Source organism: Rhinatrema bivittatum, chromosome 9, assembly GCF_901001135.1.
Source record: "Rhinatrema bivittatum chromosome 9, aRhiBiv1.1, whole genome shotgun sequence".
Taxonomy (NCBI): domain Eukaryota; kingdom Metazoa; phylum Chordata; class Amphibia; order Gymnophiona; family Rhinatrematidae; genus Rhinatrema; species Rhinatrema bivittatum.
This window is the reverse complement of record NC_042623.1, coordinates 170,723,346-170,743,997: the sequence shown is the minus strand read 5'-3', so window position 1 is coordinate 170,743,997 and position 20,652 is coordinate 170,723,346. Positions and strand designations below refer to the sequence as shown.

The 20,652-nt window shown below is 45.6% G+C and overlaps 1 protein-coding gene across 2 annotated transcripts in view; it reads left to right on the top strand.

The window, feature by feature from the left end:
* The first annotated feature begins 16,642 nt into the window (after positions 1 to 16,642).
* LOC115099052 (galactose-3-O-sulfotransferase 2-like) overlaps positions 16,643 to 20,652 on the top strand; it is an 84,421-nt gene continuing 80,411 nt past the window's right edge. The window contains exon 1 of one of the 2 annotated variants that reach the window (XM_029616329.1): positions 16,643 to 18,524. In XM_029616329.1, the coding sequence (XP_029472189.1) occupies positions 18,481 to 18,524 (44 nt within the window). In that variant the 5' untranslated portion in view covers positions 16,643 to 18,480. The remainder of the gene's footprint in view (positions 18,525 to 20,652) is intronic. The other variant, XM_029616328.1, reaches the window with a different exon arrangement.

Genomic DNA, 20,652 nt, shown 5'->3' with positions numbered 1-20,652 from the left:
TTTCGCTGCATGCTGTGTGGTAGACTACGATGACATTTTGCACACTTTTCTTAGACTGCCGTCTACAGGATTGTCAGTTCGGCGTGTGCTTCTAGCTGTGCTTCCAGACTGTGCGTTCAGCTTTTAGATGCTAAGAAGGGCCATGATTTCCTTGCATCTAAGTTAAGCAGTGCCTTAAGTGGCCCCACGCTTGCCTGTGCACCCAAGTTACATTGTGCATTTAAATTGTTTTATGGTGCTTAGTTTTAGGATGCCTAAGTTTTGGATGCCGAGGCATTGGGACACTTAGGTGTGACGCCTAAGTGTTAGATGCCTAATTTTTGGATGCCTAGGTTGGACGCCTAGTGTTTTTGGACATAAAAAAAGCAGCTAGGCAAATGCCTCTGGCCACCACTTAAGCACACTGTCAGCGTAAACCTAAGAAGCCTAAGTATCCCACTAACTTGTGCCAGCGCTGTTTGGAGCCTCAGGGAGAATTGCCTTCTTCTGATTTCACTAAGCCATATGTCAATTATGGCTGAGAAATTGGTCGGCCGATGCGACCTCCAAGGCTAACCTTACCAAATTACCCTATAAAGGCTTGCTTTTATTTGGGATCGAGTTGGAAAAATTAGCCACTAAGTGGGGCAAATCCCTGGTTCCGCATTTGCCAGAGGATAAGAAGCAGATGCCATGCTTTTTTAACATGAGAGGTCATACTAGAGGATCCAGGCTTTTTCGTCCCTATATAGGAACAACCCTTCAGAGAACTTGACCTTTTTGTAGGTCTCAGTCCTTTCATTCCCGACAGCCAAGAAGGGGTGCAGGTTCAGAGAGTGGAACCTCCCGACCCTCCCAATGAAAGTTTGCCGAGCCACCCCTTGGAACAGGAGATAGGGGAATGCCTCTCTCTCTCATCAAAGGTGGGTCAAGATCACATCAGATCAATGGGTCCTGGTGGTGATATGAGGATATGCGCTGGAGTTTCAGTGTTCCTCAGGACATATTCATGGTGTCTTTCTGCCACTCATCATAGAAGAAGCAGGCAGAGGAAACTACATTGGCAAGGTTCCAGTGCCCAGATCTCAAGAAAATGTAGGTCTATATTCCATTTACTTCATTGTGCCCAAGAAGGAGGGCTCCTTTTGTCCCATCCTGGATCTCAAAGGTGTCAACCATCATTTGCGGGTGATGCAGTTTCATATGGAAACATTGCACTCTGTAGTAATGGCTATGCAGTCGGGGGAGTTTCTGACCTCTTTGGATCTGTCTGAGGCATAACTTCATATTCCCATCTGACTAGAGCATCAATATTTTCTGTGATTCGCAGTTCTGAGATGCCATTAACAGTTTAGGGTCCTGCCTTTTTGTCTGGCTACCACCCCAAGGACTTTTTCCAAGGTAATGGTGGTAGTGGCAGAAGAATTGAGAAAAGATGGGATCCTCGTACACCCATATTTGGACGACTGGCTGATTCGAGTTAAATTGCTAGAAGAGAGCTGCAGAGTGACCCATACGGTAATCTCCCTGTTGCAAGAGCTTGGCTGGATAGTGAATCTGACCAAAAGCAGTCTTCAGCCTGTTCAGTCATTGGAATACTTTGGGGTTCGGTTCAACATGAGGCAAGGCAAGGTTTTCCTGCCGGAAGCAGGCATTCAGAAGTTGATGACACAGCTCCGTCTGTTATTGAACAATCTGCCAGACCATATGGTCCTACTTGCAAGTACTTGGCTTAATGGCAGCAATCTTAGAAGTAGTCCCGTGGATGAGGGCACAAATGCGTCCTCTTCAGCACTCCCTGCTGTCTCGGTAGAACCCGTAGTTTCAGGACTATTTGATTTGGCTCTTCCTGCCTGTGGAAGTCTCCTCCCAACTCCAGTGGTGTCTGCAGGAGGCTCATCTAAGGAAGGGAGTTTCCCTAGCATCACCAGACTGGCTGTTACTGACAATAGATGCAAGTCTCCTTGGTTGGGGAGCTCACTGTCAAAAGCTGACAGCGTAGAGGAAGTGACGTCACCCGATGCGAGCGGCAGCTTAAACGCAGAGCTCCGTGTAGCCCCGCACTAAAACGAGTTAAAAAGATAGCGAAACTGACCCTCTTGCTGCCCGGACCAATTGCTTGCACGGGGGCAGGTGATGGCGACTCGACGGAGGGCAATAGATTTGACAGAATTCTCCTACGGCGGTTCAGAAGCGCGCCAGAGTAAACGGAGTGAGGAGGAAGAAGACAAAATGGTGGAGGCGGAGGACCCGGGCACGGGGGAAAAAACTGATCTGAGTCCTGGAATCACTCTGACAGCTCACGAGATAAAAACGTGGCCCCAGGAAGTAAAAAAGAGATCATACAAACATTAAAAGCAGAAATTAAGGACAGCATGGGGGCTCTCCGGGTAGAAGTGGAGGAGTTGGGAGAGAGGCTCCACGTGGTGGAACAGGGAGCTGATGAACAAGCGGAGACTCTGCAACAACATGGCGCTGAGCTACAGAAATTACAATTGGCCAAGGAAGAGCTGATAACTAAAATTGAAGAATTAGAAAACCGGCAGAGGAGATGTAACATCCGCATCAGGGGGGTCCCAGAAACGGAGGGGACCCTAGACTATGTGGCCCTGGTGCAGGATATTTGCCGTGCAGTGCTGGGGGCAGAAACACAAAAACCGGTGGAAGAGAACATTGAAATCGACAGAGCGCACAGAGCCCTGGGTAAGCCGGTTAACAATAAACCCCGTGACATCATGGCATGCCTTCATAACTTCCCCATCAAAGAGCTAATTATGACTAAGGCACGGGGTATGGGACAGATTAAATAGAGGGGATCGGCCATCCAAATATTTAATGACTTGTCCTCAGTCACGTTACTGAAGCGCAGAGAGATGAAATGTATTACGGAAACACTGCGGGCAGAGAACATACGCTATAGATGGCTGTATCTGTTTGGGATATTGTTCAATATCTCTGGCGATTCCTGCATGGCAAAGCGCCCAGATGTGGCAGAAAAATTTTTGAGGCAACATGGCATAGCCATAAAAGGGCATGAGATGGGTGATCAGATAGGTAGATCTGAGCCTGGTCCCAGATGGCAATGTGCTGGAAAAGGAGGGAAGAGGCTGCGAAGGCAGGAAGGTAATAAGGAGCGCCCAGCGGATGCTGCCAGCTGATCGGATCCTGGCAGAAGGAGAGGCTGCGCACTCAGGGATCATCTCAGGAGCTGAAGATACAGCAGACTGGTCGGGAAAAGCGAGTTATAAAAATTAGACTGAGTTCATTTCCCCGCTGTTCGTAATGTGGAGAGACTGAATAAGTTGCGGGTGTTGGGGGCAATGTTCTAATGAGGGTTGGGGGCCTGGAGAGGGTCAGTTTCTGAATTTTGCATAGGTAGATAGCATGGTTTAATAAGTGTATAATACACGCTACACTGGTTGATGTCATTCCTCCTTATTGGAAAGAATGAGGGTACTGACCTCATTATTGATGAATGGGGAGGAGGGGGGGGAGGGGAGGGAATTATAGGGGGGGTTATGTGGTATCTACTGGTCTGTTGGGAGTTATTCTAGCGGTACACTGCGTATGCTTATGGACAGGCAACTGAAGCAGGAGCGGAGAACGGGATGTGATGGTTGACTTAAGGGTGGTGTCCCTAAATGTGAAGGGGCTGAACCACCCCAGAAAGCGCCAATTATTATTCAATGAAGCAAAGGCATTAAAAGCTTCAATATATTTTATACAAGAAACACATTTACTCAGAAAAGATGAGAAACTGCTGAAAGATCCCGCATTCCCCCACATTTTGTTAGCATCTAATGGGGAGGGTAAAAAAACGGGGGGAGTGGGTATTTTGTTAGCTAAAAGCCTCCGAGTTGAATTATTGGAATGTAAAAAAGACAAGCAGGGTAGATTTATTGTGGTGGTGGCTAAAGTAGATAATGTTTTGGTTACGTTTGTCATTATATATGCCCCAAATCAGCAGCAAGGGGAGTTTTTTGTTCAATTAGAACAAACCTTAAGCGGTTTTATCCAGGAAGCACTATTATTGGGAGGGGATTTTAATACTCTCTTAAATACAAAGCTGGACCATAGTAACTGGAAACGAGGGGCACGCTTGAAAGCTTTGATGGAACATTGGGGACTGGTGGATATATGGCGTATGCAACATGTCACTGAGAGGGACTATACCTTCTATTCTAGAGTTCATGACACCTACTCCCGCTTTGATTTATTATTGGGGAGTAAGCACTGGTACTTGTGCTGTAAGGACACTATGATAGGGAACATTTTATGGTCTGACCATGCTCGCATCTATGGTACCTTTGGCTTGGTACAGGAGGAACCGAGACCTAGGTCCTGGAGGCTAAATAAGAGGGTACTGGCTGACTCAAAGTTTTGTGAAGCCCTACATCGGGATATTCAGGAATATTTCGAGTTGAATGAGACTGAGACGATCCCTACAAGGACTGTATGGGATTGCTTTAAGGCGGTCCTGAGAGGCAAATTCATTGCTAAAGAAGCCGCTGACCGCAGGGAGCAACGAAAGGCGAAAGGGGAACTACTTCAGGATATAGAGAGGCTAGAACGGAAACATAAAACAAATGGAGGGTGGCGTACACTTAGAGACTTGGATAAGAAACGGCATGAACTACAAGTTATTCTGGATGGGGAGATAGTGGATAAGCTGGATCAGCGGAGGGGGACATATTTTATTGAGGGTAATAGACCGGGAAGGCTGTTGGCCCGGCAATTAAAACAACAAATTGCACAGAGTACCATACTTAAGATTAAAGACATAAAGGGACAATGTATCTGGGATAATAAAGGAATACAGAATCGGTTTGCTCAGTTCTACCAGGAATTGTATACAGCGGGACCGCAGGTTTCAAGGGACTTGATTGAGGACTATCTGCAGGGGGTTCGGTTGCCGGCCCTGACTGGCCAGCAATCTCAGATTATGGATAAACCTATTACTAGAGGGGAGATAGCGGATGCTATTTCTAGCCTCAAACCCCAAAAGGCACCAGGGTTAGACGGGTTTACGGGTCTCTTTTATAAAAAGTTTAAAGATGCCCTGGTCCCGCACTTACAAACAGTATATAATGATATACTGAGCACGATTACCCTGCCTGAAACAATGGAATTGGCTGGTATCACGGTAATCCCTAAGCCTGGTAAAGATAAAACGGTATGTGGGTCATATCGACCTATATCGCTACTTAACATTGATTTAAAGATCCTGGCCAAAGTTTTAGCCCATAGACTAAACATGGTTATGCCCTTGCTTATACACCCGGACCAGGCTGGTTTTATACCGGGACGCCAGGCAGGGGACAATATTCGGAAAGTAGTCAATTTAATGTGGATAGCACAGACACAGAAGGTCCCCTCAGTTCTACTTGGGGTAGATGCAGAAAAAGCCTTCGATAGGGTGAATTGGGACTTTCTATTTGCGGTATTGAGAAAAATGGGCATTGGGGATAACTACTGCACCTGGCTCCAGGCAATGTACGCTTCCCCGAAGGCATGTATTAAGGTTAATGGGATTTATTCTCCTCCTTTTGCGTTAGGCAGGGGTACACGACAGGGGTGCCCCCTATCGCCTTTGCTGTTTGCGTTATTCCTGGAGCCTTTTGCAGCTCGGATACGACAGCAGGGGGATATCAAAGGGATTCCTAGTGGAGAGGAACAATATAAAATCTCGCTGTTTGCGGATGATATATTGTTTTCCATCGCCGCCCAACAATTGACCCTACCAATTTTGATCAGGGAGATGGAGAGCTTTGGGGGTCTCTCTGGCTTTAAAGTTAATATGACTAAGTCGGAACTCTTGAACTTAACACTCACAGCGAGCCAAAAGGATAGTCTTCAAGCCCACTTTCCCTTTAAGTGGGCCAAACAGGGATTAAAGTACCTGGGTATAACTTTACATGCGAACTGGACGCAATTGTTCCAATTAAATTATGTGCCCTTGATGGATCAAATTGGTAGGGATCTTGAGATATGGAATCCCTACAGATTGACTTGGTTGGGCAGAGTGGCCACTATTAAGATGAATGTACTGCCTAGATGGCTTTACCTATTTCAGACACTGCTCATTGATATACCAGCGAAATTTCTGAAAAAACTACATACTAAAATTTTCCACTTTATCTGGAAAAGGAGACCACCGCGGATCTCTCGACAGATATTATGGAACTCAAGAGAGCGGGGGGGCTTAGCGATCCCGAATTTCACAAGGTACTTTCAAGCTGCCCAATTAAGAGTTATCTATGATTGGAAAGAGGGGCTGGAGATGAAGCAATGGGCAAAGCTTGAACAGGATTCGTGTAAGGGGGAGCCCCTGTTACATAGAGTATGGGGGTTGCCGTGGAACAGTTCCAATAAGGACCTGTGTAACCCCTTTACTCGAGTTACTGTAAAAATATGGCAGAAATGTCGATACAAATTGACGGGTCCCAGTCCGATTACCCCTCTCCTTCCACTTGGCTTGTATAAAGATAATACATGGGTCTGCCAGGAGGGAAATAGACCAAATAGGTGGGGGCGGTGGGGGCTCTGGCATTATGGGCAGGTGCTGAGGGCACAGGGTATGTTACCGTTTGAGGAACTACAGCGCCTTTATGGAATACCAGTAACAGAATTTTATTATTACCTGCAATTAAGACACTGTATCCAGGCATCGCACCTGCATCAAGGAGTGATTCGACAGAAGACGGCCTTTGAAGCAATGTGCAGTCCCGGCGCGGGGGCAAAAGGAGTAATATCCAATATATACATTTGGCTGCGGGACTCGACAGCGATAGAGGCTCGTTTTCCAGGGCAATGGGAGAAGGAGTTATTATTGCATTGGACAGCTACTCAGTGGAAGCAATGCTTCGAAAATCTGTCACAAAGATCTATTTCAACTAAACTAACGGAAACTAATTACAAAATTCTGACCAGATGGTATCTTACCCCATATAAACTTCATAAAATATATCCCGCTCAAGGGGCACAATGTTGGCGGAACTGTGGAGAAGAAGGGACTTTTCTGCATATATGGTGGCTATGTCCTAAAATTAAACTATACTGGCAACAAATACAGAAATTGGTGGGCCAGCTGTTTTCTAACCGGGTAGTATTACGCCCAGAGATATACTTATTATCTGCATATCCGGAAACCTGGACAGGCCCCAAGCGGACTTTGTTACATCAAATTCTTAGTACAGCACGTCTCCAGTTAGCTGTGCATTGGAAATCAGAGAAACTGCCTACCCTGACTACTGTTACGCAGAGACTTTGGCAAATGCACTATTGGTCTTATATTAGAGCTCAACACCAAGATAAGATGGATAAGCATGTTATGACCTGGGAACCGTTTTTGTGGTGGTATCAGACTTACTAAAGGGGACTGAGTACACATAGTGATAAGGGAGAGAAATGATGATTGGAAAATGGGACCGTCGCTTACTCTCTCGGAAGGGCATTCGGTGAGGGAATATGGGGGAAACGCCCACACTGAGAAATAGAGTGAGGTCTTAAGGTGGAAGGTTTGGAGGGCTAGCTGTCATGGGGATATTATGGATACCACATAGGGAGTGGGAGGGAAGGGGGGGGGGGGAAACAGAAAAGCCAAGGACACTATGGTATAATGTAGACGGTTTATTGTAATGTGTGCATATTTACATGATGTATTATTTATTTATTTATTTAACACTTTTTTATACCGACCTTCATAGTAAAAAACCATATCGGATCGGTTTACATAAAACAAGGGTATAACTGAAGCAATAAATAAAAGTAATTAACAAGAGAAGTGAATAAGGTAAAGTTACATTTAACAAGGAGTAAAAAACTTGGGAAGCTTAAGAGCTGGAAGAAAGTTAAAGGCAAAAGGTAATTAAAGAAGCATAATACAAAAAGGAATTTGGATTAGAGCAAAAGATGCTTTAATCAGTGAGTGCCAGAGTCCTTCGTTTGAATGGTTGGAGGACTTTAATCTTCTACGTCCAAGTGAGGAAAAAGAAGACTAAGGATTGTCTGGAGGATCATCGAAGGCTTGGTGGAATAGCCACGTCTTAAGTTTTTTTCTGAACGTAATGAGACAGGGTTCTAATCGGAGGCTTGAAGGAATGTTGTTCCAAAGTTACATTAAACAGGACATAAGCGAACTTGGGCTGTACAGGAAAAATAGTAAAGTGTTACGGTACCATAGAGCTAGGTTTTAAAAGTGGGTGAGACTTTCTTTATTGAAGCTAATTCAGCTTTAACTTCAGCCAGCAACTTTTTCAAGGGAGAGAGTTCCGAACAGATGGGGCAATCCCTAAGGATTATTAGGATGTAAGGATGTATTAGCAACATTCCTGTTGTATTGTTTGTTTGGAAAGTGTCAATAAAAAAAATATTAAAAAAAAAAAAAAAAAAGCTGACAGCGTAAGGGCACTGGAATACAGAAGAACATCTGGAACATCAATTGTCTGGAAACCAGGGCGGTCCAGTTGGCATATTTGCGGTTCAGTAACAGGCTGCAGGGTCGATCGGTCCGTATAATGTCGGACAATGCAACCACTGTGGCTTATATCAATCATCAGGGAGGAACCAAGAGCCAGTAAGTGTCACAGGAAATAGATCAGCTTATGGAATAGGCAAAAGTGCATCTCCAGATGATCTCAGGCTCACACATAGCAGGAAAAGACAATGTAAGAGCAGACTTTCTTAGCAGGGAGATTCTGGACCCTGGAGAATGGGCCTTGTCAGACGAGATATTTCAGTTGATTCTGGATCGCTGGGGTCCCCCGATCCTAGTGTTGTGAACTCCGATCGCGTGCAAACGCGATTGGGCTCCCCTACCTCCTCCAGCCAGGTCGGCTCGGGTCCCCCTCCCGGCGGTCCGAAGCGCACGGGCCGCGGCAGCAAGATGGCCTCCCTCCGAGGAGCAGCATCGTCAGGCCCGCGGTTAGCCCCGCCTCTTAAAGGGGCCGGGACACGAAGTAGGGGCCGGCCCCGGAAGAAGACGTCAGCAAGGAGGGATATTTAAATCCCCTGCAGTGAAGGACTGATTGCCTTCACAACAGGTCTAGTGGTTGTTTTGTTCCTGGTGCTGCAGTTTCCTGTTTGACTCCTGCTTGCCTTGACCCTGCTTAGCCTGCTGCCTGCCCGGACCTCGGATTGGACTTGACCCTGCTTTGCCTGCTGCCTGCCCGGACCTCGGATTGGACTTGACCCTGCCTTGCCAGCTGCCTGCCTGGACCTTGGATTGGACACTGACCCCTGCCTGGAACCAGGACACTGTCTGGTTGTACTTGGCCTGTACCCTGTTCTCGCTGAAGCCCAGCTTAGGGTACTGAGGGGTTACGATACTGGGACTTCCACCTTCCAGAGACGAAAGGCACCTCGATTCCTCAGGTGGGTGACTTTTACTCTGGGTCAAGGGTCCACAAACATAACACCTAGACCTCCTGGCAACTTCTTACAATGCAAAAGTTCTGCGATTTTTCAGTCGCAGGAGAGATCTGAAGTCATTGGGGATTGATGCCTTAGTGCAGGAGTGGCTGGAAGACAAGTTGCTGTATGCCTTTCCTCCATGGCCCATGTTGGGCAGATTGATTCGAAGGATCGAACACCACAGAGGGATGGTACTTTTGGTTGCTTCAGATTAGCCCAGGAGGCTGTGGAAAGCAGATTTGCGGCAGCTTCTGGAGGACTCTCCCCTTCAACTTCCTGCACCCAGGGAACTGCTAAGTCAGGGTCTGGTTCTTCATGAAGATTCAACTCAGTTTTGTCATACAGTCTGGCCCTTGACAGGGCTCAATTGCTGAAACATGGATACTCGGTGGCAGATTTTTTCCACTTTGTTTAGGGCTAGAAAGTTCTCCACTTCCTTGGCCTATGTGCAAGTTTCATGAGTGTTTGAGGCCTGGTGTGAGGATCAAGGTACTCTTCCTCATTTGGCCAAGATCCCGCTCATTTTGGAATTTTTGCAGGATGGCTTGAATAAAGGTTTGGTCCTTAATTCCTTAAAGGTACAAGTAGCAGCTCTCGCCTGTTTCAGGGGTCAGTTGAATGGTGGTTCCTTGTCAGCTCATCCTGATGTGGCCCGTTCCTGAAAGGAGTGAAACATCTTCATCCTCCCTTGCGGTTTCCAGTACCCTGTTGGAGTCTAAATTTAGACATGGATTTCTTAGCAGGTCCCACGTTTAGACTAATGCATAGCCTGTCCTTGTGGTTACTGACCTTGAAAACAGTGTTTCTTGTAACAATTTGTTCTGTGCGGAGAGTTTCTGAGCTGCAGCCCTTGTCTTGCCGGGATCCTTTCCTCCGGGTGACTCCAGGGGTGATACATATACATACTATTCCTTCTTTTTTACCGAAGGTGGTCACTGAATTTCAGTTGAATCATTCCATCTCCCTGCCGTCCCTGGACAGAGAGAGAGAGAGAGACGTAAGAGAGTATCATCTGTTGTGACCCTTGGATGTCAAGAGACATATCATCCAGTATCTGGAGGTTACTGAGCCTTTACAGAAAACAGATCGCCTGTTTGTTCTTCACAGCGGTACTAAACAAGGAGAATTGGCTTTGCGAGCTACAATATCCCACCAGATTAAGGAGGTAGTCACGGCAGCATACGTTGATGCTGGCAAGCTGTTACCTAGTCAGGTTAGGGCTCCTTCCAATAGGGATGAGGCAATGGCATGGGCGGAAGTTAGGTTGGTGTCTCCCGTTGACATTTGCCGAGCGGTGACATGGTCCTCCTTACACACCTTTTCCAGGTTTTATCATCTGGGTGTGCAGGCTCGGAAGGACTCAGCCTTTCCATGTGCAGTTTTGACTAGACCTTGGGCAGTCTCCCACCCTATTTAGGAGTAGGTTGGGTACATCTGACTTGTTCTGGATTGATCTGACTGGACACTAAGAAATGAGAAATTACTACATAACTGATAATTTCCTTTTCTTTAGGACAGTCAGATCAATCCAGCTTCCCTCCCTTGGCTGCCAAATGATTATAGTATGGTCCTCCTGTGTGACTATGTATTACAGGGATTACTGGTAAATTAATGTTAGAACATAAGAAATTGCCATACTGGGTCAGACCAAGGGTTCATCAAGCCCAGCATCCTGTTTCCAACAGTAGCCAATCCAGGCTACAAGTACATGGCAGGTACTAAGCATATCCCATGCTATTGATGCTAGTAATAGCAGTGGCTATTTTCTAAGTCAACTTGATAATAGAAGTTTAGGGGGCACTCCATGAAGTTAGCATGTAGCACATTTAAAACTAATTGGAGAAAATTCTTTTTCACTCAACACACAATTAAACTATGCAATTTGTTGCCAGGGGATGTGGTTAGTACAGATAGTGTAGCTGGGTTTAAAAAAGGTTTGGGTAAGTTCATGGAGGAGAAGTCCATTACCTGCTATTAATCAAGTTGACTTAGAAAATAGCCACTGCTATTAACATCAGTAGCGTGGGATATACCTACTTTTTGGGTACTTGCAAGGTACTTGTTGCCTGGATTGGCCACTGTTGGAAACAGGATGCTGGGCTTGATGGACCCTTGGTCTGACCCAGTATGACAATTTCTTATGTTCTTATGATTTTAAAGACCTCTATCAAATCCCCCCTCAGCCGTCTCTTCTCTAAGTTGAACAAGCCTTAGTCTTTTCTCATAGGGGAGCAGTTCCATCCCTTTTATCATTTTGGTCACCCTTCTCTATACCTTCTCCAGCACGATGACCAGAATTGTACACAGTATTCAAGATGCGGTCTCACCATAGAGCAATACAGAGGCATTATGACATCCTCCGTTTTATTTTCCATTCCCTTCCTAATAATTCCTAACATTTATTTGGCTTTTTTGACTGCCACAGCACATCTGAACCCAGTGTTGCATGTTGGCCGAGTATTGAAATGGTTTTCTATTTTTAATCAAGTTTTTTGCTAGTTTGTCCACAGTTGCTTTTGAAGAGATTTCTGGTAGGCTGATGTCACTGCAGGGGTATATTTACTTTGACAACAGTTTACTCCGTCTCCATATGTTGTTAGAGGTGCATCTGACTGTCCTAAAAAAAAAGGAAATTATTAGGTAAGTAGTAATTTCTCTGTACTACTATTACTACTTAACATTTCTATAGTGCTACAAGTCATATGCAGTGAGTGATTTTTAACATACATATGGTTATATATGCCACTGTTATGCCTTGCTTTTAAGAAACATATAATAATAAGTGATCTTGGCTTTCTCTAACAAGGAGATGGCTACAGCTCTCATAATATAAGAGAATACACATATCTTCTAAAGAAGTATGATCTTTCCAATTGATCTGATTTAGGAGAACTAGAGTCTGACTCAGGAGTGTTATGGTTTTGTAAGAAGGTGAACCCTGGGCCAAGATGAGAGAAGTTTCCGCCCACAGGGAGGAGCCCTGTGAGCCTTACCATCAGTGGGCGTGGTCTCAGTGCCGTAGGACACAGCTGTGATAGAGACTTTATTAAGAAGAAAAACAAGGCATAGCCCATGGAGCGAGGAATGCAAATAAACACATTTCTTGAGCAATAGGGTATACCCAGGGTGATACCACTGATGAGAAGATCCGGTAGTGACCCGCAGTGCGGGGTACACCAGGAGATTCCTTCAGACGGGTGGAGATACCTCAGAAGTGCAGATCCGGTAGTGGCCCGCAGCGCGGGGTACACAGAGGATGACTGTTCTGTAGGTGAAGATGTAGATATGGTGTGAGGTGCAGGAACCAGGATGTGGATCTTGTAGCAGATGCGGCAATTCCCTGCAGCTCAGGATATGTTGGAACAAAGTGCTGAAGAAGAACAGTAGTGGCCCAAGGCACGGGGTACAAGGTGGAAACTTCAGCAAGCTGGTATCATAGAAAACTGTAGAAGGTACCCACACGAGGAAGTTCCAGGAAAGAGTCCCGAGAAGCAGATCAGGAGTAGTCCAAGGCAGGAAGGCCCTCCGAGGAGCGGATAGCCAGGAACATTGAAGGGTTCACATGGAGCGGGTACCCAGAGCATCTGAATACCAGGAACAGGAGATCCAAGATTGGAGCGGATTCAGCAACGAGAGAACTCCTTGCTAACTCGTATTAGCAATGGGCCGGTCAGCTTAAGTACAGCAGTGAGTTGATGTCATCCGGAGGGGACGCCCCTGAGGTTCCCGCCATGACGTGTACAAAGGAGGCCCTTGCGCGCGCACGCGCGCGCGCCTAGGTGATTCCAAAAGCAAGATGGCGACCGGGGAGTTCGGCATTGGTTGGCGGAGACCACCATTCTTTCCATGATTGACGGTGCAGGGAAAAAAGAAGTGAGCATGAGTGGTCACAGCCGTCTGCGACCGACGGGCATATCAAGGAGAAGGTCTAGTTTACTGTAGTGGAGTGCTGCGGTAAGAGACAGACTGGATATATGTGTTACGGATCTACTCCCCCATAGGGGAGGAGTAGCAATCTGTTGAGGATCCTCTCCTCCAGAGGGGAGGAGCTAGCAATCTGACATTGATCTACTCCTCCAGAGGGGAGGAGTTAGTAATCTGTAGCATGCTGCTCCCCCGAGAGGAGGAGCTAGCAATCTATAATACTCTGTAGACGGAGTTAGCTATCTGTTAGCAATGTTGCTAGAGGGTAGCAACCTGTAGCGATCTACTCCTTCAGAATGGCAGTCTATTATGATACTGCTCTTGTAGTGTAAGGAATGAACACTTAATGTAAATTGGTGAATCCTTGGGCCGATGGCAGATGACAGCACCCCCAGGAGGGTATCCTGAAAGGGACCACCGGCTAGGCTGGAATATGGAGACTGATACAGATATTTCTTTATTAGACAGGTAGTAGAACCACCAGAGGTGGCAGTAGTGGGCTGGTATGCCCGGCAGGGCTGAAGTCCTTCAGATACTGGAACTGCGATCTCTGGGTTAGCTGAGCTGTAGAGAGAGACTAAAGGTAGTGAGTAGACAGGGTATGCTGGTTACATAACCAGTAGTAGGTGAAACACTCACAATTGTATATATCTGTAATGGCTTCTATGCAACAGAGAGTCTTCAGTATATTTAGGAGCAGGAGTCTCCAGGCAAGTACTGGTTCCTATATGCAATCTGGAATAAGAACTCACAAAATCTGTGTATGCAAATGGCTTCTGAAATAGAAGAGAGTCTTTGGAGGGTTTTAGGAACATGGCTCCTCGTGGAGCGAGTACCGGTTCCTATCTGCAATCTGGAATAATAGTTCACAGGATATAGGTATGCAATGGCTTCTGAGATAGAAGACAGTCTTTGAAAGGTTTTAGGAACATGGGCCCTCGTGGAGCGAGTACCGGTTCCTATCTGCGATCTGCAATAACAACTCACGATCTCCGTACCTGCGATAGCGTCTTAGACGATTGAGAGTCTTCAAAGTTTAGGAACATGGGCCCTCGTGGAGCGAGTACCGGTTCCTATCTGTAATAGAACTCACAGTGTTCACATCTGCGATCGCTTCCAGGCAATAGGGAGTCTTCTGAGCATTCAGGGACGTAGGCCCTCGAGGAGCGAGTACCGGATCCCGTCTTAGAATCTGAAATCAAGAAGAGAGAGCGGGTCCCCCAAGGAGCGGATACCCCTTGGTAACAGCTCGATCCAGTAAAGTGTGCTCCGTCGGAGCGCACTGTCACCCTGCTCTGGACGCGTGTTTTCCCTTACCCCTTATTCAGTAAGGGGAGGAAAACACGCGGCCCGCCCGCGGCACCTAATAGCGCCCTCAACATGCAAATGCATGTTGATGGCCCTATTAGGTATTCCCTAGCGATCCAGTAAGTAAAATGTGCAGCCAAGCCGCACATTTTACTCTAAGAAATTAGCGCCGCCCAAAGGTCGGCGCTAATTTCTTCCGGCGCCAGGGAAGTGCACAGAAAAGCAGTAAAAACTGCTTTTCTGTGCACCCTCCGACTTAATATCATAGCGATATTAAGTCGGAGGTCCCCAAAAGTAAAAAAAAGTAAAAAAAAAAAATAAAAAAAAATTTTGAATTCGGCCCGCGGCTGTCGGGCCGAAAACCGGACGCTCAATTTTGCCGGCGTCCGGTTTCCGAGCCCGTGGCTGTCAGCGGGCTCGAGAACCGACGCCGGCAAAATTGAGCGTCGGCTGTCAAACCCGCTGACAGCCGCCGCTCCTGACAAAAAGGAGGCGCTAGGGACGCGCTAGTGTCCCTAGCGCCTCCTTTTCCCCGTTTGCACCGCGTCGCCTCATTTAAATACTGGATAGCGCGCACCGGCGAGGGGCCGGTGCGCGCGCCGGGAGAGCGGGCGTTCGTCCGCTCTCCCGCGGACTTTACTGGATCGAGCTGCTTGTTTGTGGAGGCAGAGTAGCGGAGGAAGATTTCCCCACCCTGCTAACTCGATTTGTAAGTGCAAGCAAAGACCTTTTATGTTGGAAGCGGATGACGTCACTATGGGGGAACGCCCCCGAGGTTCGCGCCCTTGCTGGTACAAACTCTGGCGCGCGTGCGCCCTACGTCATCGGGAACGTGGCGGATCCGCAGTGTCAGGCCAGCCCGGGGACTCCAGGGCGAAGCAGCGAGGAGAAGCCGCGGCAGCATCTGACCAGAAGGGAGTCACCACACAGGTAGAGAGGATGGAGTGAGGGCAAGAACAAGCACAAATGCAACAATATGAAACTGTAAGCTTGCTTATAGCAAAGTTGATAACAGAACCCACTGCGAAAGCTAAAAGAAAAGAAAGGAGTGACAAACAGCATATTCTAAAGTGAGGGAAACCATTTTGTTATTTATCAGTAGGAAATAGTCTAACACTGTGAGTCATCACTCTGCACCAGGTTGAGAATATAGGCAGAGTACACAGAAGTACAGATAATAGTGCTTTAATACTTAATAACATTCCCAGTATGAAAATACTTGGTGGCACCTTCTCAGATTACATAATCAAATATACAGCCACTGGTCATGACTACATATTGATGAGCACCTGTACCTTTACTCAATGCACTCTGATAATAGTGTGACAGGTGAATGAAAGAAAGTGTGAAAATAATCCTCACCATACACAAACTAGCATCTGAATTGAATTCCTCTCTTCTAGCTAGAATAAAGATATTTAATTATCTTTTGTTTTTCACAATCAGGTAACCCAGTTCCTGTTTAGTTTTCATGAATAAACACTGAGGGCTGGATTTTAAAAGGGTTACGCGCATAAGGAACGCGTGTAACCCTTTTAAAAACCCCTGCGCGCGCCAAGCCTATTTTGCATAGGCTCGGCGGCGCACACAAGCCCAGGGATGCGCGTAAATCCTAGGGCGTGGCCAGGGGGGGCGCGGTTTTGAATCGGGGGTGTGTTCGGGGGCATGTGGGTGGTCCGGGGGCGTGGCCGAGTGCCCCGACACAGCGGCTTGTGTCGGGGCCTGCCGCACTGGCGCGCGCAAGTTACTACTGCCCAGAGGCAGTAGTAACTTTTAAGATAAAGGTAGGGGGGTCTAGATAGGGCCGGGGGGGGGTGGGTTAGGTAGAGGAAGGTGCAGGGGGGTGGAAGGAAAGTTCCCTCTGAGGCCGCTCTGATTTCTGAGCGGCCTCGGAGGGAACGGGCAGCGTGCGCAGGGCTCGGCGCACAAAAGTTGCACAAATGTGCACCCCCTTGCGTGCGCTGACTCCGGATTTTATAAGATACGCGCGGCTACGCACGTATCTTATAAAATACAGCGTACTTTTGTTCGCGCCTGATGTGCGAACAAAAGTACGCGCGTACGCTGTGTTTTAAAATGTATCCCAGTGGGAACACTTCTAGTACACTCCAGAAGATAAACACGATTACTGTAGTGGAGGAACATGCTATTTTGTTATTTAAAGAGTATAAATAAGTTTCTGACTGCTCCAGAGACAACTTATCAATACAGCACGAGGATCACAGTTGGAGAGTGACATCTGGGACCCTCTGGCACTCAAACCACATGCACGAGCAGTGTTGCAGCAAGCCATGCCCCCTATCAACGGCAGAGCATACGAAGACTCATCCTAAATAAAGTCAGCTAAGTGTATACTTGCCACAAAGTCTAGCTAGACTAAAACTTTTAAACACCACAAAGAGAGTCCAGAACCACTGCAGCAGCTGTCATAAGTAATTGTGCCAGAGACATAAGTGAAGAACACGTAGTAATTGTGCCAGAGACATAAGTGAAGAACACGTAGTACAAAAGCCTCAAAATTCACAGGGATTGGAGCGTTCACTGGAAAGAGACAGAGAAAGAAATACTTAAGCCATACTTATCTGATTGTTTTATGGTAAAGTTAGAAGAACTGGTTCTCTTCATTTAAAATACTTGTTAACTGGAAATTAAAAGAAAACCAAGTTGTGTTAACTGTGAAAAACATACAGTACCTTTATAGTGTTTTCATTACTAGTTTCTCACTGTTTAAACTTGTGATAATAAATCTGAGTCATAGCTCAGAATTTGTTAAATTTGTATCTTTTTGCATTCCCAGTTTTTTTTCTGTTTGGGTTCTCTCCCCCTGGGTGGACTCCGGACCCCTATTCCTAATATTGGGAAACTTGGTAAGAAGGAGAATCCATTTTCTAGCCTTTCCCCCTCTGGGCAGTTACAATTTGTGACTCCTCTGATGCCACCTGAAACCCCATTGCTGTTCCAACGCTGCCTCTGTCACCGCAGTGGGAGGGTGACTATGAGTACAGCCTCGGAGGGGCGGGGGCTTAGACCACCAATTACAGATGCATAGTACGCAGGTAGCTTTGTACCCACGCACTTTTAGCCAGTTTGCAAAGAGAAGCTACCTGGGAAGTTTCTCTTTGACAACTGGCTAAAGGTGTGTGGGGAGACACAGCCACTTTCATGTGTATCTGTGAACATCAGTGCTTCAAGGAGTAAATAAATAATTCTGGATATCTGCAATATTTTCTGTCTTGTCTATGTGACCACCTCTGACATCTGGAATGTAATTTATATTTAATAGTGACTGCTGCGCCACTCGCTGCTGCAGTGCTTCCTAAAGGTGTGTGACTACAAAAGTACACGTGTAATTTCTGCTATGCAGCTTAATGAAATCTGTCAACCAAATAGGTAAAGCTCTCCAGTGTTGCATGACTTGGTTCTTTTTGACTAAAACGCATCACCTTAGAGATTTGAAAAGCAGTGAAGACACCTTAGCTTGAGATGCCCTAAATGGACATTTCTGCTTTGTGTGGAATTATTGGTTACTTTCTCCACACGAGTGCCAATGATTTAGGGAGGTGGACTGAAGTTTCTTTTTCGTGTTTCTGATCCTGTTTGTCATTTCATGCTAAAGAATATGTGAATCCACCTTTCATTTTCTTGCTCAGATGATAGATCAAGTTCAGAACGTCCAGTGTTTATCTTGGGCTGTGCTTATCTCATGCTTTATAAACACAGTCCCTCCCCATGAACCAATTCCAGCTGCAGCTCAGAAGGATGCCTAGTTGGGCTGCTTGGCAGGTGCTGAACAACATCTGCGACAGGGTAGGAGCTGGAAGAAGGAGGGCCAGATCCTGTCGCACCTTGCATCACTAAATGGCTATCAGGAAATGGATGAGATTCGTCCAAAGGAAACACAGGTAAGGGAGAAAAGAAATGTTATTAAAGAAGCCCTTAAGATTGCCTAACTTTATGATATGTCTTTTTATATTGCACAATTTCAAGCAAAATTGCAGAAGTGAGTACATCTATATCATAGAATACATATATTGATCAACCACAGAAAAAAAAAAGTTTTAATTCTTTATGCAGTAGAAGTATAGTACAGCGTACAGGTTTGTTAGAATGTATTATTATTATTATTTTGTATTTATGACTGTGCATGCAGTACTATACATGATAAAACAGAACTACACATTAAATATATCTACCTAAAAAATCTAAAACACTCTACGACCCACATATGTCAAAAATGATCCAAAATTAGGATTACAGACCATAATATAAAGTGCTACTCAATGTACAATCACATTGATGCATTAATTATAATCATTGGCCTCCCATTAATCCTTCTTATTAAACTCTTGCACATTTTCTTGTTTTTGTGCACTTAAAAAAATGTGACAATGTTTCTGCTCAGTTGCTGTCCACGGAAAAACATAAAATTCAAGGACACCTATTATATTTTTATACACTCTTAAATATCAGTTCTTGTCTTCAGATAAAGTTTCACTTATTGTACTGGTTTGATCCAAATTTCAGTCACTTAGCTGCTCAACTTCAATTACAGTGTTCTCCAAAAAGAAGGTTTTCTTGTCCCATTCGGGTATCAATTGCTTTATATAAATTTTAAAATTCCTGACACAGACCCATGTTTTGAATGCGCCTGCTTCAGGGGTTTAAAGAGCCACAATCATGGGTTTACCATTAAACTTTTGTTGACCTGATGAATGTTCTGGGTTCAGTCTGTGCACACTGGCTCTCACCTGAGGTGTACACTGGGAGTTACCTGAGGGGCTTGTCACCTGCATGCACACAGGACTGCATGTACAGCCACACACACCATTACTGCGATTAGACCTGGGGGCCTGAACTCAGGAGCTTATTCCCCACACAAATAATCACACGCACAGTCTGACTCAGTTCGTCCGGTTCTGGCTACTTAGGAAAGTAGGTTTTTTGGAACAATAAGAGAATAGAATAGAAAATAAATAAAATCAGATTATACAGAAGAGTTAGTTGCAGATAATAACAATTACTATTATATATAGCTTACATGTTCCCAAGAGATCGGTCCGTGCTGTTCAGGAAGCGCTCTCCCCAGATGTAATTTCTTCTTATACATTCAATGGACTCTCTACCTGGGTAACATCAAGCTAGGTTGAGAGAACATTGTACAAATCTCATCCTTGTGTGAGTTTTCACACTCTGAAGGACATCAAATCTTCACAAGAGTGCACTGTTCTGTTTGTACATCTCACTCTGCTTGTCGAAGTGGCCCCTAACCCCTACACTCTCTCCCTCTGTTCTTATCAATTTTAAGCACAGCCATGTAACTTTCACTCTCTCAGACTTTAGTATCAGTTAATTAATTTCCCATCTGGGAACTACTGGCTCCACATTCTTGCCTGTTAATAACAATTTCACAGTAGAAAACAGTAAATATGAGTTCACTTAGAGGTTGGTCTGTAGCCTTCAAAGTAGTCTGTGTCTGGGTGAGAACTCAGAATTCAATACGGCCTAACCTCTATATTCATCCTAAGCCAGAGTAGTCAGAAGTAATTCCATCAATGAAACAAATATATTAATGAATATAGGAATACAAAGAAGGATTATAAAGATATAATAGTTAAAGGAATTCCTTGCCTCCATAGAACCTACAAACTAAAAGTAGGAAAGGTAATAATGAAAGCCATGTTACCCACAGAAATAAGCTGTTTTATTATTGTATCTATGAAAACCTAAACTCTGTGATACAATAAACGATTAAATGCTGTAATCACTATACATTTTTCTCTGTATCAAAGAGGTGAATTTTGAAAAAGAGATGCATGCGCCAAAATTGGGAGAGGAGCGCACATCTAGCACATGTGCGCTGGATGTTTATTAAGTGGGTGGATGCATGCACCTGCCTCATTGGAGAAAAAAGGAATATGGTGTGGGTGTGGCATGTGTGTTCCTGGGTGGAGCCAAGAAATGCATGTGCAAGTACCAACGTGCCTGGGTGTGCACCTAGGTCCATTGCTATGTAACTTTACTTCTGCTATG